The sequence below is a fragment of the Camarhynchus parvulus genome, chromosome 26 (assembly GCF_901933205.1).
Source record: "Camarhynchus parvulus chromosome 26, STF_HiC, whole genome shotgun sequence".
Taxonomy (NCBI): domain Eukaryota; kingdom Metazoa; phylum Chordata; class Aves; order Passeriformes; family Thraupidae; genus Camarhynchus; species Camarhynchus parvulus.
The window spans coordinates 6,178,479-6,201,655 of record NC_044596.1 but is presented as its reverse complement, the minus strand read 5'-3'; the positions used below and the strand labels follow the sequence as shown (position 1 = coordinate 6,201,655).

General features: G+C 52.1%; 3 protein-coding genes across 3 annotated transcripts; 2 read left to right on the top strand and 1 right to left on the bottom strand.

The window, feature by feature from the left end:
• The first annotated feature begins 1,443 nt into the window (after positions 1-1,443).
• IRF6 (interferon regulatory factor 6) lies at positions 1,444-8,910 on the top strand. The gene is made up of 8 exons (XM_030965696.1): positions 1,444-1,500; positions 4,949-5,125; positions 5,976-6,180; positions 6,602-6,724; positions 6,828-6,974; positions 7,202-7,594; positions 7,949-8,067; positions 8,361-8,910. The coding sequence occupies exons 2-8, from the start codon at positions 4,952-4,954 to the stop codon at positions 8,580-8,582; spliced, it is 1,383 nt and encodes a 460-aa protein (XP_030821556.1). The 5' UTR covers positions 1,444-1,500; positions 4,949-4,951; the 3' UTR covers positions 8,583-8,910.
• Positions 8,911-9,472: 562 nt separating this feature from the next.
• C26H1orf74 (chromosome 26 C1orf74 homolog) lies at positions 9,473-10,563 on the top strand. Its single transcript, XM_030965812.1, has one exon. It carries the CDS (start codon positions 9,473-9,475, stop codon positions 10,265-10,267), a length of 795 nt encoding a protein of 264 aa, XP_030821672.1. The 3' UTR covers positions 10,268-10,563.
• A 102-nt stretch (positions 10,564-10,665) lies between these two features.
• On the bottom strand, positions 10,666-22,070 carry TRAF3IP3 (TRAF3 interacting protein 3). The gene is given in 15 exon segments (XM_030965777.1): positions 10,666-11,395; positions 11,656-11,856; positions 11,858-11,905; positions 12,666-12,817; positions 13,349-13,408; positions 13,487-13,549; positions 14,256-14,391; positions 14,864-15,001; positions 15,697-15,837; positions 16,092-16,163; positions 19,881-19,976; positions 20,215-20,244; positions 20,494-20,518; positions 20,658-21,027; positions 21,835-22,070. Coding segments are annotated over 14 exon segments (1,587 nt in total). The 5' UTR covers positions 20,999-21,027; positions 21,835-22,070; the 3' UTR covers positions 10,666-11,311.
• Positions 22,071-23,177: the final 1,107 nt, after the last annotated feature.

The window sequence follows — 23,177 nt, the reverse complement described above, 5'->3', positions numbered from 1 at the left end:
GGAACCCACCTCACCCAGCACAGAGAGCACTGACCTCAGAGTGTCACATCTGCTATTCTGCTTATTGCCAGGAAGATTTTCTTATGTGCTGACAAACCCTGCATGTTTCCTCTGAGTGGAATTCCATGCTGAATGAAGCCTGAAATATTTACCTTGCCCTTGGTATCCAGCAAGGCAAACTTGCCCAGCAAAACAGTGGCTTGTTTTGTCTCTGTGAATATCTCCAAGATTGTGTCCAGTTCCAGCCTCTTGGCTCAGGACTGAGCTGTGGGTGTAAGTCAGCCTTCCCAAAGCCAGGGCTCAGTATTTTCCACAGCGTTCACGGTGAGAAGGAGAAGGGAAATTCCCATTTTTTTTCTGGTTCATTGAAACTGAAAGGTGAAGCACTGTATGATCCTTGAAACCAAGATTCACCACTGAGTCATGGTTCTCCACCTACGAGGAAAATAAATAAGACGCGAGGCTGGAGGGCAGGAGCCTGCAGAGGGACCAGGGAGAAGCTGCTGAGCCCCTTCCCAGGGGTAGGTGTGACCCACAGCGGGGATGGAACCAGGGAAGAGGGACGTTTTATGCTTTTCAGAGAAAAAACTGTGTGCCTGTGGCTTTAATCAGAGCTGACTTTACGGTTTGACTTCATCCTGTCCTATCATTGCCTGGATATGGATTTATATGGATGGATATGGATTAATATGGATTAATATGGATGGATATGGATGTGGGACAGAGCAAATGTACTAAGGTTGTGCTAGGGGAGGTATAGATTGGATATTTGGGAGAATTTCTTCACTGAAAAGATGGACAAGCATTGGAACAGGCTGCCCGGGGAAGCAGGGAGCCACTGTCCCTGGAAGTGCTCAGAACCCTGCGGATGTGGTGCCGAGGGACACGGTTTGGGGGTGGACTCAGCAGGGCTGGGTTAATGTTTGGACTCGACGATCTTCGAGGTCTTTTCCAGCTTTCACCATGCCGTGATTCTGTGACTCAGCTGAGTATGCTTTGAACTGTGAAACAGCCCAGGAACATAATGCTTTCTTCACAAAATATTCAATTCAAAAGGCAAATATATCCCGCTTAAAAGCAAACTTCCTTTCCTAAACACTCCATTTACCAGGGGGAAAAAAATATCCCGTTTGGAAGTTTCCTAAAGACTCCGTTTGACAGGAAAAGGGCCGCGGCAGAAGGGCAGGGGCGCGGGGAGCTCCCCTTGCCCCGGGATCTGCGGGGCGGGGCGGGGCGGGCGGAGCGGCTGCGCCGAGCGCACCTGGGCAGGTGAGGGGCGGGCCGGGCCAGGTGAGGCGGGGCGGGTGAGGGGCGGGCCGGGCCAGGTGAGGCGGGGCGGGCCGGGCCAGGTGAGGCGGGGCGGGCGCTGGGCGAGCGCGGCCGCCGCTGCCCGAGCGCCGCTGCCCCACGCGCGGGCCCGCGGGGCGGCCCCGAGCCCCCGCGGGACGGACCCGCCCCAGCCCCACGGACGGACAGACGGACGACGCACGGACGGACGGGGTGAGCCGTGCGGGGCGCGGGGATCGGGCGGTACCGGCCCCGGAGCCGCCCGGCCCGGGAGCCGCCGGGCGCGGCCCCGTCCCGCGTGGGGCTCCGGGCGGAGCGGGCGCGGTGCGGGCTCGGAGCGGGGCTCGGGCACCGCGGGGCTCCGTGCGGGGCTCTGCACGCTGCACTGCCCGGCCCCGGGGCGGGGGCGGCGGTGCGGGGGCGCCGGGCGGGTGCGGGAGGGCAGAGCCCGCTGCAAACGCCAGTTTAGCGCTCCTTGCCCCCGGCTCCGCGGGCAGCGCCGGGCTAGCCCCGGGCTACGCCTTCCTATCGCTGTAAAGCGAGGCCTAAAGTTAGGGTAAGGCTCGTGTGTTTCCCCCACCCCCTGCAGTCTTCGGATCGCAGCTGTTGCACCCCAAATCCCCACATTTTGTGTAACAACTCGTGCCCCTTCCAATTTCAGGGGCAGCCCGGCCGTGGCGGGGGCTGAGGTGACCAGACTGGGGTGTGCAAACTGGGAATTCAAAGTTGATCGTGTTCGGGTGTGCTGGGGACAGCAGGGGTGGTGGGTGACAGGGGATGTACAGAGCTCTGAACTGTGGGAGCCCCAGGTTGCCGGTGCAGGGAGGTGATTCAGCGTCGGATGGCAATTCAGCCTGTTCCTCTGTGGGAAGGTTTGCCTTTGAAAAGATGAATACAGGTCCATGAAATCCAGGATAATATAGTCAAACAAAGGTAATGAGCAAGGAGAGGGGTCTGGGGGTTTGCAGCAGTGAACCCCAAGAAGACCCTTCCATCTTCAGAGGCTTTAATGGATGAGATGGAGCAGGAATGCTGAGTATATTTGGATCTGCAGGCAAGGAGCAAAAGCATCTGTGCAGCAAAGCTGAGTTGGGCTTCAGGATGGTTTTTCTGGTGCTCCGTGGGCTGTTGAACTGTCTGGGACCTCACCAGGGCCCGGAGTGTCATCACAGCTGACCAGGGCTGTCCCTGACCTTGGTCACTCCTCTGCAGCCCTCCGGGGAATGGCTGCAGGCTGTCTGCTCCTTCCTAACTTGGAGTGGCTCTTGTTGGGCTCAATGTCTCCAAGGAGAAATACTAATAATTAGGGTACAGGCAGTAATTACATCACAGACCAGAGATGCATTAGCAGCACACTGATGTGCTAATTATCCCTACCCAGCACCCAGATTGAGTGGGAATAAAGGGAGCTGGGCAGTCCCTGGGTTTGTGCACCAAGGAGCCTCTGCCTTGGCAGAGCTGTGAGTGTGCCCAGGCATTCCCCAGGTGTCTGGCATTGGTGAAACCCACTGTGGATGTGCCCAGGCATTCCCCAGCTGTCTGGCACTGGTGGAACCCACTGTGAGTGTGCCCAGCCATTCCCCAGGTGTCTGGCCTTAGTGAAACCCACTGTGGATGTGCCCAGCCATTCCCCAGGTGTCTGGCATTGGTGGAACCCACTGTGGGTGTGCCCAGGCATTCCCCAGGTGTCTGGCATTGGTGGAACCCACTGTGGATGTGCCCAGCCATTCCCCAGGTGTCTGGCATTGGTGGAACCCACTGTGGATGTGCCCAGGCATTCCCAGGTGTCTGGCATTGGTGGAACCCACCGTGAGTGTGCCCAGGCATTCCCCAGGTGTCTGGCATTGGTGGAACCCACCGGATCGAAGTTGAAGGTTGTGAGAGGCTGACTCACCGTCTGAGCGCAGCAATGGGATTCAAGTTGATTTGCTCTCAGTTATTGTGTCAACAAGTCATTGGTGATAAAAGGTCATAAAGCATTGTAGTGCTGAGCGCTGGCAGACGCTGTCTGCAGGCCCCGGGACAATCCCTGCCAGCGCCCACCTTGTCACCCGACTCCTCTGCTGGGGCAGGGGCACAAATCTCTCCTGTTTGGGGGATTTGAATTTACTCTGTGTCTTGCAAACGTATGTGCGCAGCACACGTTATTAGCAGGGACTGCTTGTAATGTTAAGTGAGATGTAACGTTAAAAGAAATGGTGGAAAGCAGTCGCAGAAAGGATTCTTCAAAATGTCACTTTTTTTTTTTCCTTTTCAAGAGGAATCAGTACCTGATTTTGGTCTCAATTCCAAGTCCAGGATTAATCTGGACTTTGTGTCTTTGCAAGCACACTTCTGAAGGTTTAATTCTGATAGCATTTTCAACATGGAGAACCAACACAGCAGAGTTTCAGGAACACTAAAATAATTTTGATGATTGCTTCCTGATCCTTTGCAGCTCCTGGGAAACAGTCTGGTAATGTGCCCACACATTTTCAAACTATTATTTAAAAATGGTTTGCAGTTGAAGCCGAACATTTTCTTTGCAGAGAAGATAAACAGATAAACTGAGTTGTGTTTGGATTAATTTTGTGTGAGCGCTTGCCTCTGAATGGGATCTGCAGGTATTTGAACAAATAAAACCTGTTCCTGGACTAGTTCTTGGATAGGATTTTTTTTAATCTTCTCCATCTCTGCTACCAGACACATTTTGCAATTCCTCCAGCAATATTCAGGGCTTATGGCAAAGGTTTTACTTGTCCTGTAACTGCTTTATTAATGGGAATATTTGTAATTTCTCACCTCTGTTTCAGGATTTACAAAGGAATATGGGAGATGCACCCTGTGAGCACATGTGTGGTGCAGAAATCCCCTCCCAAAATCTAAAGATACTGAATGTTGCCCTTCTTAGAGAGGGACACACATTAATTCTGTTTGTTTGGCTTTGTTCTACACAAGGAAAATATTGTTGGCTGGCTGCAATTGTATGAGCAGTGCAGGGCTGCTTAACAAAAACATTAAGTAAACAGCAGTCGATTTTTAGCAGCAGTGCAGGCAGACCTGCAGTTCATGTCCTTCTGGATAAACATCCTGGTTATTACAGGTCACTGCTGTTTGCCAGTGATTATGCTGCATTCAGGGTATTCATGGAAAAGTCATAAAATGACTTTCAGAGTCTGTGCCTGTGGTAGAGCAGCCCCTGTGCCTCAGCTAAGCCCTCCCAGTCGGGGTGAGCCTTTCTCCTCCTCGCTGAGAGTCTGACAAGAGTGCAGGAGCAGAGATCAGATCAGCCCCTTCTCAAGGTCTATGTGGAGGCTTTGGAAACTCTGCTGCCTGTTCCTGCTGTGGCTTGTTGGTGCCTTTATCTCCTGCTCGGGGCTTACAGCCCAGCTCTGCTCAGGGCTTGCCTCCGTGTGCTCGTTGAGCACAAATATTACCCTGGAAGCCTGAATGTGAGCTGCTGTCCCTGTAACAGCTCTGGGCCCCCTCAGGGAGGTGTGTGTGACTCTCCCCGCAGAGGAGTCACCCAGCTGAATCTGAACTGGTGCTCTCAGGGTGCAGTACCATAAAAGCAACAGCAGTTACACAGCACAGGGCCCTTTCTCATTACATGAATTCCGTTTCTTTGAAGCCAAGGAGGCTCGAGTAACCTCCAGCAGTGGCTCTGCTGTCCCCCTTGCAGAGCATGGCCCTCCACCCGCGCAGGGTGCGCCTGAAGCCGTGGCTGGTGGCCCAGGTGGACAGTGGGATGTACCCCGGGCTGATCTGGCTGAACCGCGAGGCCAAGCGCTTCCAGATCCCCTGGAAGCACGCGACCCGGCACAGCCCCCAGCACGAGGAGGAGAACACCATCTTCAAGGTGAGGCGGGGGGAGCTCGGGCATCCCAGGGCTCTGCAACACAGACAAAGGGCTGGATTGTTGGCCCAGGAGCTGGACAGGCAGCTCGGGAGCTGCTTGCAGGCACGTTTTATTTATCTGACCTCAGAAAAGCCACTTGGTGCACCTGGATGCCAAGCTTGGCACTGCCTGGGATGGTGTTGAGTTCTTTAACCCTTTCCCACCACCAAAGGCCAGGTGCTGTGTGATCCTTGGTCTCTGGAAGATGACTGCTGTTGGCTTCATCTGCTCAGGCTGGGATGTGGTCACTGGCTCGTTCTTGGCAGCAAACCATGAAATGCTGTTACATAAGTCTTAAGAGGTCCACCACAAGCTCATCACAAGCACTCATCGCTGCCGTCCCTAATATTCTTATCCCAGGGGATTCACTGTAACTCCCTGCACTCCTTTGAGGAATTTCTGACCTTTGTCTTGGAGGCATCTTGGACCAATAATCAGATTTTGGGGTGAGAGAGGGAGAGGCCAGCCGGATGTCTGTGGCTGTCCTTCCACTCCATTTTAACCGAGTCCATTCCTCCTGCACAGGCTCCCTGTCAAAAATGACTTCTGGTGTTGAATCTGAGACCCACAAAACCTCTAACCCAGAACTGTGAACATTCTTTTGGAATTTGGATTTACATATTTTTTTTCTCCACTTTCTTTTAATAGAAAAACTATTAAAGAGGGAATTTCCTTTTTTGTTATCACGAGAGCTCTACCTAAGACTTCTGCAAGAGAAGGATTTTACGGTGGATTTGTTTGGAGGTTTGGATTCTGATAAAAGCTGCTCTGTGGGGAGGGCTGGACTGAGCTGGCTGTACTTTGTCCCCAGGCATGGGCCGTGGAAACGGGAAAGTACCAGGAAGGAGTGGACGAGCCAGACCCTGCAAAGTGGAAAGCCCAGCTCCGATGTGCACTTAACAAGAGCCGGGAGTTTAATTTGATGTACGATGGCACCAAGGAGGTGCCCATGAACCCAATTAAAATCTACGAAGTGTGCGACATCCCGCAGTCGCAGGGATCAATCATTAATCCAGGTGAGGGCCTTGCTGACACGGGCTGGCTCCTGGGCAGGCGTGGGTCCAAGGGAGCTCCTTCCCTCTCGGCATTAACTCTGCAGCTGCCCTTGTGCAGCAGGAGCAGCTCCCAGGTGAAGCCTGTACTTTAACTAAAAGGACTTTGGACAATCCTTTAATCCTGAAATTAATAAAGCTGCACACAGTTGTATGTTTTCCTGCTAAACAGTCTAATATTGGCAATACTGTGTCTTACTTCATCAATACTTAACCTTCACTTTCTAGAATTATATATTAAACTGAAATTAGCAATTTGTATGGATCAGATTTATCATTTTTTACTGAAATTTGAAAAATCCACAAATTAATACCCAACATGAAGACGATCTTTTGCCAGTGTTTCATGCTGATCATCCACCCACAAGAATGTGCTTGTTTGCAGGTTCCACTGGCTCAGCTCCATGGGATGAAAAGGATAATGATCTTGATGATGAAGAGGAGGAAGAATTGAATCAATCTCAGCATGTCCCAATTCAAGAGACGTTTCCATTTCTTAATATCAATGGTTGGTGGCACAGACTGATGTATCAGTGAAGGTATTTGTTTGTAAGTTGCTGCATGCTTGAAGTAAAATCTTGATTTATTGAGGAGTTGTTGCCTTATTGTAGATTCTCCGATGGCTCCAGCCAGTGCAGAAAACTGCAGCCCTGAAACTGTGTGGCCAAAGAATGAACCTCTGGATATGGAAATGCCCCCAACGGCGCTGCAGCATGACTTCTTCAGCAGCCCCGAGCTGTGGATCAGCTCCCTGCCAAGTACGTGCGTGGGCCTGTAACAGTGCTTCTGCTTTTGTGCTTTAAAACCCCACAGAAAAGAGTGTTTTGCCTTTTTTCCTGTGGCTGTTTGTGAATGAGTGAGGAGAACTTCTGTAGTTTAAATAGAATTGAGTGTGGTGTAAATATCCCTGTGAGAGCAGTGGGGCTTGTGTGGTGTCCCTGTGCTGGTGCTCCAGGAAAAGGCACACTGATGGTTTCTCTCTCAGTGACAGACCTAGAAATCAAGTTTGAATATCGAGGAAAGGAGACCGGACCCACAACGACCGTGAGCAACCCGCAGGGCTGCAGACTTTTCTATGGGGAGCTGGGTCCTATGCCAGACCAGGAGGAGCTCTTTGGGCCCATCAGCTTGGAGCAAGTCAAGTTCCCAGGGACGGAGCAGATCACCAACGAGAGGCAGAAGATCTTCACGAGCCGGCTGCTGGATGTTATGGACAGGGGACTGATCCTGGAGGTCAGCGGCCACGCCATCTACGCCGTGCGCCTCTGCCAGTGCAAGGTGTACTGGTCTGGGCCCTGTGCCCCCTCCTCCACCACCCCAAACCTCATCGAGAGGCAAAAGAAGGTCAAGCTCTTCTGTCTGGAAACCTTCCTAAGCGGTAGGTGACTTCTGCTTCTGGAGAACAGCTTTGGACACCGGCATGGCACTGTTGTCTGCACTGGGCTCTGCCTGGGCGCACCAGGTGTGGACAGCAGGTCAGGGCCACTGCTCCCCTGACTTGGAGTGGGTGTGTGGCAGGAGAAGGGCACTGTGCACTCATTTAATACTCTGAGAGACACCAGAGGGCCTTGCTTTTAAAGAAAGCAGTTCACGTGCAAGGGGTGAGCTGTAACTGTGTGAGAGGTGGCAGAGGACTGTGTAGGTAAGCTGGGGGTGATGCAATAAGGTGGGATGTCGTGGGTGTTTCCAGCCTAAAGAGGACAACCCTGCAGCTCTCTGCTTTTCCTCCTAGAGCTGATTGCCCATCAGAAGGGACAAATTGAGAAACAGCCACCATACGAGATCTACTTCTGCTTTGGAGAAGAGTGGCCTGATGGAAAACCCAGGGAGAGGAAGCTGATCGTGGTGCAGGTAGGGCACTGGGGCTCTGGGGTGACATGTGCCAGCCTTGTTTGGTTTGGGATCAATTCCCATGGATACTGAGACCTGTTATTTTCTGCTGTGGCTTCTGACACCAGGAAACCTCCAGTAAGACTGGTGGTTTGGGAGAGCAAATACAAATGTGACATGTGCTGAATAGAATTGGTTTGTGAGTGCGCTTTAGGGTGTTGTGGAAGCCATCTCTGCATCCAGGACAGGGGCTCCTGCAGAGAAACAGGGACATTCCACATGCCTTTAGGCTAAAAAAGGGACTTTTTCACCAGGTCATCCCCGTTGTGGCGCGGATGATCTACGAGATGTTCTCCGGGGACTTCACGCGCTCTTTCGACAGCGGCAGCGTGCGGCTGCAGATCTCCACGCCCGACATCAAGGACAACATCGTGGCACACCTGAAGCAGCTCTACCGCCTGCTGCAGAACCACCAGGAGGGCTGGCCCATGCAGGCCCCAGCCATGCACATGGCGCAGCCGCTCCCAGCACAGTGACCCACCCTGGCTTCTGGCCTTGTACATATACAGGAGTGCTTCTTAACCTGTGCCTTGCCTCAGTCCGAATAAATAACATCTGTAAATCTCGTCATCTTCTACAATTTCAGCAGTTGGTGGTGCTTTTGTTTTGATAGTGGCTCAAAACAGAAGGGATTACAGGAATGCTTTTAACTCCTTCATCCTTTTCAGCTATTTGCTTAAACGACTCCTCTGTATACATCAGATTCCAATTCTGTAATATTTTTTAATCTGCTATAATACAATGTATATAAACACTTGATCATTGGAAGGGGAGAAAGAAAATAATCTGTGCTCTATTAAATCTGCCTGGATAATATCACCTTGTCTCATTTTTTTCTCTTTAATGAGGCTGTAACAGCAACCTTAAAGGCTGATACTCCTTTTAGTGGGGAGGGTGGGTTATAGGGATGCATATACGCCAGCATTGTAAATGCATATATAACAGAATGGAGTTGGAAGGGACCTCTGGAGCTCCTCTAGTCTGCTGGGGGCTGATTGTTCAGATCTGTACAACCCTGAGCAGTCAGTGATGGCACAGAGCTGTCAGCAGCTCCCAGCACGGTTCGGTGCTGTCCCTGCATTGCCTGATTTGTGCCCAAGCTGCGGGCACTGTCCGTGTGCCCTGCTTTGTGCCCAGGCTGCGGGCACTGTCCGTGTGCCCTGCTTTGTGCCCAGACCGGCCCCGGCCCGGCTCCCGGCTCTTCTCCCGGCCCTTCCCCCGGCCACGGCACAGCCCCGGCCCTTCTCCAGGCCCTGCTCCCGGCCCTTCCCCGGGCCGTGACGAGGCGTCCCCGCCCCGCAGGAGGCGGCTCCGCCGGGGCCGGGCCGATCTCGGGCCCGCCCCGGAACCGCGGCGGCTCCCGCTGATGGCGCCGGGCCCCGGGGCGCTGCCGGTGCCGCTGCTGGTGGCGGCGGCCCGGGAGGCGCAGGGGCCCGGCCGGAGGCGGCGGCTGCCCGCGGCCCGGGCGCTGCAGGCGGCCGGGGAGGTGCTGGCGGTGGCGGCGGGGCTGAAGCCGGCGCTGCTGTGGGACTGCGGCCCCGCGGGCCCGGCCGAGCTGCGGCGCTACCTGGGCCGGCTGCGGGAGGCCGGGCTGGCCGCGGAGCGCCTGCACGTGCTGGCCATGGGCGGCTCGGCGCTGGTGCTGCGGCCGGGGCTGGCCCGGGACCGGCTCCACGCTCACCCCGTGCCGCTCGTGGATGTGTCGGCGGCGCGGCGGGGCCCGGCGCTCTGCGGCCCCAGCGAGGCCCGGGCCGTGCGCCGCCACCTCGCCGCCCTCCTGGGCCACCTGCGGGACGCCGAGGCCGCCGGCGCCGAGCCCGTGACCGCCAGCGAGGTCGTCGCCAGCGGCTGGAACCTGTGCACCGTGGCCGGGGTGCTGCTGGGCTACCCCGCTGTGTACACCTTCGCCGAGGGCGCCGAGAACTGCCTGGCGCTGACCCCGCTGAGGGTGTTCACGGCCCGGGCCTCCTGCCCCCGCATAAAGGATGGGCTGAGGGTGCAGATCTGCTCCTTCAGCGTCCCCGAGAGCCTGTGCGCCGAGCTCAGGGACGTGCTGGATGCCTGGTGCCAGCAGCTCAAGGAGGCTTTTGGTGCTCAGAGCGATTTCGTAGATCTCTGCATTTCCAGCGAGGTCGTGTCTCTTCCAGCGGTTGCCTTGTAAAACACGAGCATTCTCAGACTTTTTAGCCTTCCTCACTGTGTCAGGGACCAAGGCAGAAGATCCAGCTCCCTGTGTGTGTTGTCCCCTGCATCTCTCGTGGTCCTTGAGCACTGAAGGCTGAATTGTGACAGTCACCGCAGGCCGGTGGCAAAACCAAATACATTTTCTTTAAAAAAAAACAAGTGTGCTCCCAGATGCTCCGTTGCCTCGGTCCTGCCTGCCTGCACGTCACACCCTGCAAAGTCAGTGTGCTTATTTGCAGTGGGCAGCTGAAGATGAATAAATGATTTGAACACCACAGTGCTTTGAATTACGTGAAGTTTATTGTAGGCTCCATGTGTGTTTACTACGTGTATATTACGTGTATATTTCAGGTATATTTACTTCCCGTGTGAGGTGATGTCATTGTGTCTGAGCCTGCACATGAATGATGGGCAAGTGCTGCTGTAAAACCTGCACGGTGCAGCTGCAAAAGGGACTTTAAACCCCTGTCTCTGATGAATTCTTGTGGTGCTGGCAATGAAGGGGAAGCAGGTGTGGCTGTGGGGATGCTTGGCCACAAGGGAGGCTGGAGGAGTGGATAGAGCAGTGGGTGTGAGGGGACTGTGCTGAGGAACCCCCCTGAGCTGGGTTCCTTTGTCAGGTAAGAGTAGAGACAGCCCAGGATTGAGCACCTCCCATTTAGGGAGGCGATAAATACAGGAGGAGAACTTGGAGGCGTAAAGCCCAGGGAGGCTGGATGCCAGGGGCACAGGATGCCCTGTCCCTCTTACCCTGTGTGAGCCACAGCAGCCGTGGGCACAGGGGCTCTGTCCCTCGGTGCCTCGGGGCTGGGCAGTGCAGCCTTCGGCAGGAACAAAGCAACCACAGCAGCTGAGGGAAGGGGTGATGTGCTGTGTTCACAGGAGCTGGCTGGAGTGACACCAGCTCGGGATGCGAACCCAATGTGCACACACAAAAGAGCAGAAGATGAGGTGAGGTCAGCTTGCTTTTGGTGAAGCAGAGGTCAGTTCCTGCAGTGAAGTCAGTCATCAAGGAGCTCCTTCACAGCCTGTAAGTCGCCAGGAAGATGGCGATGACCGCTGCTGCCACTGCCACCAGGAGAGGGATCCAGGGGCCCCGCTGTGTCTGCCAGGAGAAGCTTGTGTTACTGGGAGCGTGCTGGGGGATGCCACTTCCCATGGCAGCCCTAGCGAACTGCCCTCTGCAGGGCACGGAGCAGGGAACATGTCCCAGGCCGGTGTGCGGGGCACAGAGCAGGGGACGTGTCCCAGGCCGGTGTGCGGGGCACAGAGCAGGGGACGTGTCCCAGGCCGGTGTGCATGGCACAGAGCAGGGGACGTGTCCCAGGCCGGTGTGCAGCGCTGGGGGCGGGCAGGAGCTCCCACCTGAGCCTGGCTGCCGTGGGAGCGGTTCAGCTCGTCGCGGCACTGGCGCAGCCGGGTCAGGCACCACTGGTACTCCTGGCTCAGCGCCTCCAGCTCCGAGCGCAGCTCCGCGCACTGCGGGCACAGCGAGGGGCTCTCAGCAGGAGGGGTCCCCTGGGCTCTGTGTGTCCCCAGAGCAGCCGGGCTGCTGCAGTGGCTGCAGCAGCTTCACCCGCAGCTGGGCACGGCTCTGCTGAGCATCCTCGGGTACCTGCAGGGACAGGGCACAGCTCAGAGTCACTGCAGCGTGCTGCTGGGTACCTGCAGGGACAGGGCACAGCTCAGAGTCACTGCAGCGTGCTGCTGGGTACCTGGGGTACCTGCAGGGACAAGGCACAGCTCAGCATTACTGCTGGGGCACTGCCAGCTTCCCACACCTGCCTGCTTTGCTGCCAGCAGTCACAGCACAAGCTCTCTTCCTGTGTGGCTCTCAGCTCTGCTATGCTAAGTTATAAATTATTCTTTTATAAGTCCTTTTGAATAGATCCTTGCTGGCTGAACACTGCTATAAGAATTGAGGGGCTGTTGGTTGGCAGAAGGCTGGTTTGATGGCAAAGTGTGTGTAAAAGGCTTTGGTTTTTGGGTTTTTTTCAGCCCACTTGTACAGACATTGCTTCTGTTAGCAGACTCTTCCTGTTATTTTTATTGTTGTTATTATTGCAAGCATTTTCTTTTCCTCTTCTCCTTCCCTTATGCTCAGGGGCTTGGTTCTTAAAGCGTGGCTTTGGCTTTTCCCTGTGGGGCTGCTGAGGCTCTCCTGTCTGTGAGGGCAGGGGGATTTGTACAGGGAGAGCTCTGCTCATGCAGCCAAGGCTGCTGCAGCCCTGCCCTTGTGTGCAGGGGCTTCATCGGGGGTTTGGGCAGGAGTGGGGTCAGGATAAAATTTAGGGCAGGTAATCCTTACAGGAGCCAAGCCTGGGCTGCCTGCAGGAGCTTTGGTGTGCAGTGTTTCTGCTGAGTGACTTCCTCACCTCGTTCTCCTTTGCTGTGAGCTGGGATGTCGTTTTCTGCATCTCATCCTTCAGACTTCCTGTTCCCTCCTCCTCCTCGGGGTGCTCTGACAGAGCGTTTTGTTTTTCCTTGGCAGGAGTGAGAGGTGGGGTCTGTGTGGTGAAAACCTGGTCTAGAAGAGAGTCAGGCTTCTGATGAGAAACAGCTCCAGGCTCTGGGCTGGCTCTAGCTCTTGTTTACTCAGCACACTTTAGGGATAATATTTGTGTGCTATGCACAAAGCAGAAGACACAGGAGCTGAGTTTGTTATCCCTGTCTCTGCTGTAGCTACAAGTTCATCATCTAAAGAGCAATATTTCTAAGCAGTTGCCAGAAATGGAGGGGAGGGAGAGTTAAAATGCCTTTTTTATTGCTTTCTTTTTGTCAAGTACAGCTGTAATTGCAATTATAAACTGGAATGTGTTTTGTTTGGAAAAAATATGGCAGAGCCACTGAAGTAGAATTTGAAGTGAAATCCATTTATTTTTTAAAGTGTTTGCCATCATAAATATGTTTGTAGTTTTAATGTTAACTAGCAAAACAATTTATTCTGTGTAGCTTTAAAATAACCTTTTACTCTAGACCACTGCAGACTTTCCCTAGAGTCAGGGCTAGTGTTCCTGTGTCCAGGGAGTGCTACGTGAGGGTTACAAAGTTTGCTGACCTGTCCTTTGCACCGTCACCTCCTGGCTCTTCTGTTGGTTGTTCTGGTTGTGGATCAAGTCTGGGAACACAAAAAGCACCATTACTGTCTCCAGCACTAAAGGAGGTCTCTAACTTTGTGCATTTCTGTGTTACTTACTCTGCAAATGGCTGATTGTTGCCTCCAGTGTTACTTTCTGCTCTTGTTCTTTTTGCAATTTATCTGAAATAAGGATAGAAGATCAAGGTTGGTGTAAATCTCTGTGTATCTTTATGCAAGGGTGGTACTTTTCTGTTCTCCACATGTGTAGAGTGGAGCAGACGTTGTTGGCTGCCCTGGACTTTCTTCTCTGAAGGGATGTGATTTTTAGCTGTTTATTGCTCTTTCTTTTTTGGCAGCTTTATCTCTCGTGCTCGTTTTCAAGTCATTTATGGTTTGTTTTAAAGCTGTTCATGCAAGACCCGTTATGAGATTAGAACTGCAACCTGCTTTCTCTTCCCTAATTATGTTTTAAAATAGCCATGTGTGAGTTCAAAGTACCGTGTGTGAGTTTCCTTGCTGTGTCTGAAGTGGTGCTTTAGGACATTACCAGCTCCTCTGTCTGCCCTCACCACCCAGCACCGGGGCTGATGCTCTGCCAAGGGTGGCAAGTCCTGCCTCAAGCTGAGGACACATCTTAGGTTTTTATTTCTTTTCACGTCTCCCATCACATCCTTTCCTCTAACAAAGCCACTTCTCTGAACTCTTTAATCTAGCCAGGAAAACCTTTTGGAGGGCTGTGGCAATCAGCAGCCTTGGTGGCACGCTGAGATGTGCGGTGCGCCGGAATGAGCGTGGCGTGCACGCTGCTCCGAGCCCCGGGGAGCTCTTTAGGAGCTCTTTCCTGGTCCCTGGCGGCTCCCGGAGGGCACAGCTCCGGCCCCGGTACCTCGGATGTGGCGGATGAGGCCGGCCTGGCGGTCGTTGTCGCTGCGCAGGGCGCTGGCTCTGTGCAGCAGCTCCGTGCGCTCGTCCCGCAGCGCCCGCAGCTCCCGGCTCTGCCGCTCGCTCTGCGCGTCCGCTCGCTGCGCCCGGACACACAGACACACAGACACACAGACAGACAGACACACAGCGGGCCGGCTTGGCAGGGCGTCACAGCTCCCCTCGTGCTGCCCCCGCTCCGCCTTCCACCGCCCAGGCTGCTCCCGCCCAGTGTCCAGCCTGGCCCGTATGATTGTTCCTCTACATCGCTATGTACTGATGAGGATCTTACTCTTCTAGTATATTAATTACAATCGACTTCCAATCCTTAGAATCTGGTTTGAACCCACAGAAGAGTAATAAACATAATCCTATTCATACCGGCCCTATCACTGGCCCTACGCATCCTCCTAACTTCACTGAACTTTTGACTCGCCCACATAACCCGCGACTCACAAATACTATCCCCATACGAATGCAGATTCAACCCCCCTGGGATGCAGGGGCAGCCACGGCTGCTCTGGGCAACCCAACAATCCCAGAGCAGGCTGCTCCTGCAGGGAGCCCACGTACCTGGAGCTCGCTCTGTAAAGCCTGGAAGCTGTTTCTGAGCTCGGTGTGTGCTGTGGTCTCCTTGGTCAGCTCGGCTCTGAGTGTGGCATTGTGCTCCTTCCAGAGGGCGAGGTCCTCTTGCATCTCTGCCAGGCTTCTCTGGAGAGCAGAGAGAGACCCAGGGGTGGCTGTGACCCAGGGGTGGCTGTGACCAGGCCCGGGGGATGCTGCCAGCCTGCCCTGGTGACACCAGCCGGGCTGTGCTGGGCAGCGCTGGCTCCCCGAGCAGCAGCTGCACACAAAAACCCGTGTGGGGCTGATGCCATCTGATGGACAGAGCCAAGCAGGGCAGCGCTCCCTCTGGAACACGTTCCTGTGCTGCCAGCAGGCTTGAGCAGCCCGCTGGTACTTGGGATAAAGCTCACTTGTCTTTCTGCAAATATGTTATCCTGCGGGGCAAAGCAATTTGCTGCCTCTTGGGGAAAACCTATTTTCATATAAATGAGCAACTCCAGAAGAAAACAGCTCTGGAGACGTCGTGCCCTGCTGTCTGTTGGTGTGAGCAGGGCAGGGAATGGCCCAGAGGGATGGTGGGAGGAAAGGGTTTGCAATTCAAGCTGACAAACCCAAGTATACTTCCCCAGCTGTGAGCTGTCTGTAACCTGATGTGCGGCTTGTGCAGTGAGTACAGGTTGCACTAAAGTTGCTTTGGGCTTTGCTGAGTAGCTAAAACTTCATATTTTTTTATCTTTGCTGCTAATGGCAAGCCTGTCATCACCTTTCCCTGATGTGGGTTTTCTTTGTCACAGCTGGGCTAAATGAAAGCCAAGCCAGGCGTAAGGCATACTGCTCACCTGAGAGTTCTGCAGCTGCTGCTCTGTTAGGAGTTTTTCCTCCAGCATCTTCTGAAGAGCCTCTTTTGCCTTCTGCTCATAGGTCTGCTTCTGGTCCTCCATCTCGATCAGGATCTTCTTCACACACTCCTTTGAGTAACTCTTTAGAGAAAGAAAGAGCTTGAAGTGCTTATCTGTCAGATTCCCACTTTGCTAAACCCGAGTGTTAGCAAACCCAGAGTGTGTAAATGCTGCTGCTAATGTGCTGTGAAGCATTGCTTCAGCAGAGTTAAAGTCCTTTTTGGATAAGTATCTCATCAGATCGATGAAGAAACTGAGGCCTGGCTCAGTGACAAGGCTTGGTTTTTGTTTTCCTGCCTTTCCTCACCCGTGTTTGTCAGTGAGTCAGACATTACCTGGCTACAGGTCTGCAGCTGATTTTCCAGCACCCGTAGTTTACACCTCAGTTTGTCCTCGTTCAGCTGACCCTGGGGAAAAGCAGTTGAAGTGAGATGTGGAATCATGAACTGCACAATGTGCCCCCAATGTTTTGTTGGGCTGTGTTTTGATTCATTTTCTCCCTTCATCTGTAATCAGATCAAAGTCTCTTCATTGCTCAGAGCTCAAGGAAACATTCCCAGCCTCAGAATAAATGGGATATGGGGAAAGTGAAACTTTTATGGATTGAAAACCTGTCCTGAGGGAGTCTCTCTGGTGTTTTACAGTACAGTTATGAGGCAGTTTTACAGTTATGAGACAGTCGCGCTTTACGACACCTTTTACGACAGTTGCACTTTATGACAGCTTTTACGACAGTAGCGCTTTACGACACCTTTTACGACAGTCGCATTTTTACTGCAGTTTTACGACAGTTGCGTTTTGCGGCAATTGATGGCAACCAACTTTATTATTAATAAATCAATCCTAACTAATTGGTAATCAATTAGGTCTTTAATTAGAAATTTTGTCAGCTAATAATTTAATTTGTTAATTAATTTATATATAATTAGTTAATTAGATGATATTAATTGGTAGTCATGTGGGTAATTAATGAGGTAATTACCTAATCTTAATTGGCTACTTGTTGAGAATTTATTACTTATTTAATTAAGGAAATATTTTTATCAATTAGGTGATTATTAATTGGTAATCAATATTTAATTACTTTACAACTTAATCAGCAAATTAAGTGATTAATTATATATTATTTGATTAGCTAATTATATAATAACATTTCTATGTGACAGCTTTTTCATTACATAATTATTTAATGTAAAAATTAATGATGTAATTTTTAAATTCATCATTATGTAATTATTTAATTAGCTTCTTAAGTGATTGCATATTATGTAACTAGGTAATTATGTAATTACATTTGCATATGATTCATTAATTACCTTACTAATTAGTTGCTTACTTATTTATTAGATAATTATTATGTTATTGGCTAATTAAGTAATTTTATAAAAAAGTAATTTTTTAATTAGCTAATTAAATAATTGCACTTTTGTGTAACACAGTTACAATGTGTCCAGTTATGTACAGTGTATACATTGTGTACAGTTATGTACAGTGTGTGCAGTTATGTACAGTTATGTACAGTTATGTACAGTATGTACAGTTATGTACAGTGTGTACAGTTATGATTAGTTATGTACAGTTATGTACAGTTTGTACAGTGTCTACAGGGTGTACAGTTATGTACAGTGTGTACAATATGTACAGTGTGTACAATATGTACAGTTATGTACAGTGTGTACAGTTATGTACAGTTATGTACAGTGTGTACAATATGTACAGTGTGTACAATACGTACAGTTATGTACAGTTATGTACAGTTATGTACAGTTAAGTACAGTTATGTACAGTTATGTACAGTGTGTACAGTTATGATTAGTTATGTACAGTATGTACAGTAATGTACAGTGTCTACTGTGTGTACAGTTATGTACAGTTATGTACAGTTGTGTACAGTTATGTACAGTTATGTACAGTGTGTACAGTTAAGTACAGTTATGTACAGTTATGTACAGTTATGTACAGTGTGTACAGTTATGATTAGTTATGTACAGTATGTACAGTAATGTACAGTGTCTACTGTGTGTACAGTTATGTACAGTTATGTACAGTTTGTACAGTGTCTACAGGGTGTACAGTTATGTACAGTGTGTACAATATGTACAGTGTGTACAATATGTACAGTTATGTACAGTGTGTACAGTTATGTACAGTTATGTACAGTTATGTACAGTTATGTACAGTTAAGTACAGTTATGTACAGTTATGTACAGTTATGTACAGTGTGTACAGTTATGTACAGTTATGTGCAGTGTGTACAGTTATGTACAATTATGTACAGTGTGTACAGTTATGTACAACATGTACAGTTATGTACAGTTATGTACAGTTATGTACAGTGTGTACAGTTATGTACAGTTATGTGCAGTGTGTACAGTTATGTACAATTATGTACAGTGTGTACAGTTATGTACAGTGTGTACAGTTATGTACAGTTAAGTACAGTTATGTACAGTTATGTACAGTTATGTACAGTTATGTACAACATGTACAGTTATGTACAGTTATGTACAGTTATGTACAGTGTGTACAGTTATGTACAGTTATGTACAGTTATGTACAGTTATGTACAACATGTACAGTTATGTACAGTTATGTACAGTTATGTACAGTGTGTACAGTTATGTACAGTTATGTACAGTGTGCAGGTGCTGGCAGTGACATGACAAGTTAGGAGCGAGGGGATTCGGGGCTGTTCTTGCTGGCTTTGGCAGAAATGCAGCTGCTGCCTGTCCCCACGGTTCTCTGCCTGTGCTCCCTCCCTGCCTCGAGCTCCAGCTGCTGGAACGCTCTTGTCTGGCTGTTTTCCTTAGAAAATGGGTTGGGTCTCTGTTGCAACATCTGCACTTGGGCAGGGGGATCGAGGGCACGGTGATGATTCATTTTCCTCACTGTCATCAGCTCCTCTCGGTGTTAGTCAGGCTGCTCAGGCCTTGTGGAAGCAGACTGCATGCAAATTCACATAACATTGCTAGCAAAGAGTTCACGTGGGCTGTTTTCCACCACCAATACTGAGAACACCAATATCCCCTCTGCCCACTGCTGTCTGAAGTCACGACTCTGACAAGAAACTCCTCGGTGTTACAGGAATAGCTGACAGAGCCAAGCAAAACCAGACTCCCCGGTGTCTCAGCCCTGGTTAAATTTGCACACAAGCACATTTACAGTCCCAAAGACTCAATCTTCCCACTTCAGCTGTTGGTGCAAAGAACCAAAGGCTCTTAGTATGTAGGTGGAATTTTGAAAAGCAATTTTAGATGTGCAATATCCTGCCTGGTTTTCCTCAGCTCTCCTTCTCCGCTGTCTGCACAGGTTCCAGCTGTGCACAGATGTGACTGTGCCATTATCCATCCATCCATCCATCATCCATCCATCCATCCATCCATCCATCCATCCATCCATCCATCCATCCATCCATCCATCCATCTCTCCCTTTGCCAGACCCACCTGCCTTATGGAATCCCCTCCCAGCAGCAGCATCTGCCTGTTGGCTCCAGCACCGAGGGGATTGTCAGGCTGATAAAAAGCTGATTTTTAGGCCAATGAAAAGCTGAGTTTTAGGCCAAGGAACAGCTGATTTTAGGCTGAGGAAAAGCTGAGTTTTAGGCCGATGAAAAGCTAATTTTAGGCTGATGAAAAGCTGATTTTTAGGCTGAGGAACAGCAGCATGCAAGAGGCAGCAGCAAAGTCTCTCCTGTCCTGTAGCAGGGACAGCGAGCAGCAAGGAGCACCCACCTGTTGGTATTCTGAGGTTTCATGGCCACTGCCTGCACCTGTGGCTGGGTGTTTTTTCCTGCTCACGTTATATTGAAGGAGCGAGCAAGGGCGGAAGTTTCTCACCACAGGATGTGTCTAACACAAGTTTTTGTCCCCCCTCACCCAATCACTTGCTTCTCTGCCCCAACAGAATTTTCAAACCGTGTTTTTTTTTAATGCCACAAGAGCACGAATTGTTTGATTTAAGGATCCTATAAGAAAGCCCCATATATTACATAAAATGTATCATCTTAATTTTGCAACCTCTTAGAAGACAAAAAGGGCCTTTTCTGCTGAGTTGGTCCCACCCTCCCTGAGCAGAGAGGCAGGGGAGGCAGGGGAGGTGATGGGGGGCTGCAGCTCTCAGGTACCTGCCAGGATTTCTCTGAAGCCTGGAGCAGGGTGGACAGGAGCTCCTGTAGAATCACCATCTTGTGCTTGAGCAGCAGCTCACGGTGCAGGGCCTCCTGTGGGACAGGGGGCCAGAGTCAGTGGGGCCAGAGCTGGGGGCACAGCCCGGAGCCCCCAGCCCAGGGCTGGCCTTGCCTGGAGGCTCCAGGTCTTTGAGGTCTGTTGGCTTTTTTGGCCATGTTAAAACTGGGCTTTTAACACCCCTTCATTTAGCAATATTAACAATTTTAATAAGTATTATTCTTGGTGAAAACCAGCTGTCCCAGTGGGTGCTGAGCACTGTTTGGTACCTACCTTCAGGTAGTTGGAGAGCTGCACCATTTCCTGAAAGGGAAAGGGCAGGTGTTTAAAAATAGGATTGTTTCAGTTTATAAACATGGTATGGACTTGCTCCAAAACTAAATAAACTTGCTAATAAAAACTAAACTTTTTAAATAAAGATGAATTAACAGCCTATATTTGGGTGGAGAAGGAGAGCCTGCTGGGGTCCATTGGGTTAGTTTTCCCAGGGAAGTGGAAATATTTCCACAGCAGTTTACCTTTCAGGAGTTCCATTACCTGTGCTTTGCTTACCTTATTTAAAACTGCTATTCCCCAGCTGAAATGGAAAACAAAGTGTGTTACTGAGGAGTCAGGGAGGGTCTTCAGCAGGACACCCCCTCCCCAGCTGCGCTGTGTCTGTGCAGCCTTTTGTGGGAGCACTTTGGGCATTGCCAGGGAGGGCAGGAGCTGCTCACTCTGTCTGCTGGCTCGAGTCTGTCACTGCTGAGCTGGGCAGGGTCTGTGTCCCTGTGGAGGCGAAGGGACAGGCTGGGGACGATCCCCCTGAGGAGCTGTGGGTGTCCTCCTCCCATGTGGGTGTCCATCTCTGTCCCGGCAGGGTGTCCCCGGCCTCGGCCACCAGGTTTCTCCTGCGGAGGAACTCAGCCTGCCGGGGGCTGGTGGCTGCTGGCGGTGTCCCCCGGCCCGGGGTGACACTGGCCCTGCAGCGGGTGACATTGACCCTGCCCCGCAGCCGCTCCCGCGCCTCCTGCCGCCGCTCGCTCCTCTCCTCGTAGCTCTCTGCCCTCCTGGGCATGCTGGCCCTGTCCCCTCGGGGGCTCTGCCCTGCGGAACCAGCGCAAAACACGGGGCATCAGTGAAGATCAGCCTTTGCTGGGCTTTGTGGGTGTGGGGTGTTGGGCAGCGCTTCTGGAGTGCCAGTCACATCCAGGGCACTTGTTTAGTTTGTATAAAATCTGCTCTGAAATTCTTTTTGCTGTCCTGGTGGTAGCTGTGGGGTGCTCAAGGCTCATTCCTGGTACTTTCTTTTACTGTAGGGGCCTCCTTTGAAGGCAAGCAGCCTTTTTGGGGTGGTGCCTGGGTGGGGAAGGTGCCCACAAGCCCCAGCCAGGACACTGCTCCAAAAACCGAGTGTTTTTCAACTCATTTTGCTCCATTTTTGTGTGTTCTGCTCAGCCTGCACTCATCCATCTCTTCCCACCAGGAAAAGCTCAATCCTCTCCCACCTGTGCTGCCTCTGGCTTGCCCAGCCCATCCCAGGGCTGTAAAAGCCTCAGCTCACCAAAAATGCACTGAAAAGCAGGATAAAGCTTAAAGAAACACAGCCCATTACTCACCCGGGGCTGAGCAAACCCTGGAGGCTTTCTTGACAAGCTAATGCTCTATTTCCTCCTTCTGTTACCCCAAATTACCCTCTCTAATTAAACCTGTCCTCTATCTTTGCTTTCCAAGCTGTTACACCTCTTGCTTCAAGGGAAACCAGGAAAAACCCTCTGCTTCTTGCTGGTTGGCGTCACAGCTCCCCAGAGCAAGTTGTGTAGGCTGAAATTGGGGCGAGAAAGGAGGGAAATGTGCCTGGTGCTGCCCTTGGCCTGCGCTCCCCTGCAGCCCCGCAGGCAGCCGGGCGCTTACCTGGTGCCAGGCTCCTGTGCCGCCCCTCGGGTGCCGTGCCCAGCCGCAGCTGCCCTCCTCATGCCCAGCAGCTCATCCTGCGCTCTCCCGCTCTCTGTGGAACAGGAAACGCTGCAGCTGCGGCCGAGCCCCGGTTCCTGTCTGTGCCCGCAGCCCGGCTCGGCGGGGTCGGCCTTATCTCAGGAGCCCCGAGGGTCCAGCCGGGCCCCGAGCAGAGCCAGCAGCTCAGTTATCTCCCGGGGCATCTCCCCGTGCTGCTGTGTGACACACAGCGTGAGCCGGAGCTGCCCGTGGCACTCGGGGACGGAGTTCCCCTGAGCGGCTTTGGGGAAGTACAGTAATGCTGTTATTGAAAGGCTCCTTGCAGGTTGCAAAGAGGAAAAAAAAGCGTGTTTTGGCAGCTGAGGAGAGGTCAGGAATGGCAGAAATTCATTAAGGTCTTTAGAGAAGTGAAAGCTTCGCTAATGCAAATCGGGAGGAGGTCGGTTTAGCCAGCTGGGCACTGATAAGGGCGCCCTGCCCTGATAAGGGCTCCCACGTGGAGAAGGAACACCCGGAACAGCAGAGGTCTCAAAGCAACACTGGATTTATTTTTACAAAGACCGGCATGGAAGGGATGTGTGACAGAAACCTCCAGATTCAGAGCTCTCTCGTGGCTTTGGGTGCTTTGTGCTGCCTGGCCCAAGCCTGGTCCTGGGCAGGGCTCAGCTCAGCTGCCTCAGTGGCTCTCCAGGGGAGCAGTGTCTGCAGGATGAGCAGGACCCTGCTGCTGGGCAGGGCACTGGCAGCAGATGCTGCTGCAGCACTCCTCTGGACTGCTTGCTGGCTGCAAAAAGCCCTTTACAAGAGCCCTTTGCTAAAAAGGACATTTTTGTGCTGCCTTACAGGCTCCTGGAGTGTCCTGCCCCAGGCTGCCGGGGCGTCAGCACCGGGATGCCCCAGGGTGGGGAGAGGGCACCGAGCACAGCTGGGTTCACAGCCAGAGTCGTCCTGAGCAGCTGGGCTCAGAGCCAGACCTGTCCTCTGCCCTCCCGGACAGCAGGTCTGCCGGCACAGCAGGTGTGCCAGCCAGCCCAGTGTCCAGCCCAGTGTGCGCACCCCAGGTGTCCCAGCACAGCCCCAGGTGTGCACAGCCAGGTGTCGCACAGCCCAGGTGTGCGCCCGCCCAAGTGTGCCAGCACTGCCCAGGTGTGCCAGCCCAGCCCAGGTGTCCCAGCACAGCCCAGGTGTGCCAGCACAGCCCAGGTGTGCCAGCACAGCCCAGGTGTGCCAGGACAGCCCAGGTGTGCCAGCACAGCCCAGGTGTGCCAGCACTGCCCAGGTGTGCCAGGACAGCCCCAGGT

Excerpts from the sequence above, each read along its gene's own strand:
- C26H1orf74 (XM_030965812.1), top strand. The coding sequence starts at position 9,473 with ATGGCGCCGGGCCCCGGGGCGCTGCCGGTGCCGCTGCTGGTGGCGGCG.
- IRF6 (XM_030965696.1), top strand. The coding sequence starts at position 4,952 with ATGGCCCTCCACCCGCGCAGGGTGCGCCTGAAGCCGTGGCTGGTGGCC. Across the intron at positions 5,126-5,975 it reads AGGAGAACACCATCTTCAAG|GCATGGGCCGTGGAAACGGG; the intron begins GTGAGGCGGGGG and ends CTTTGTCCCCAG. Across the intron at positions 7,595-7,948 it reads TCTGGAAACCTTCCTAAGCG|AGCTGATTGCCCATCAGAAG; the intron begins GTAGGTGACTTC and ends TTTTCCTCCTAG.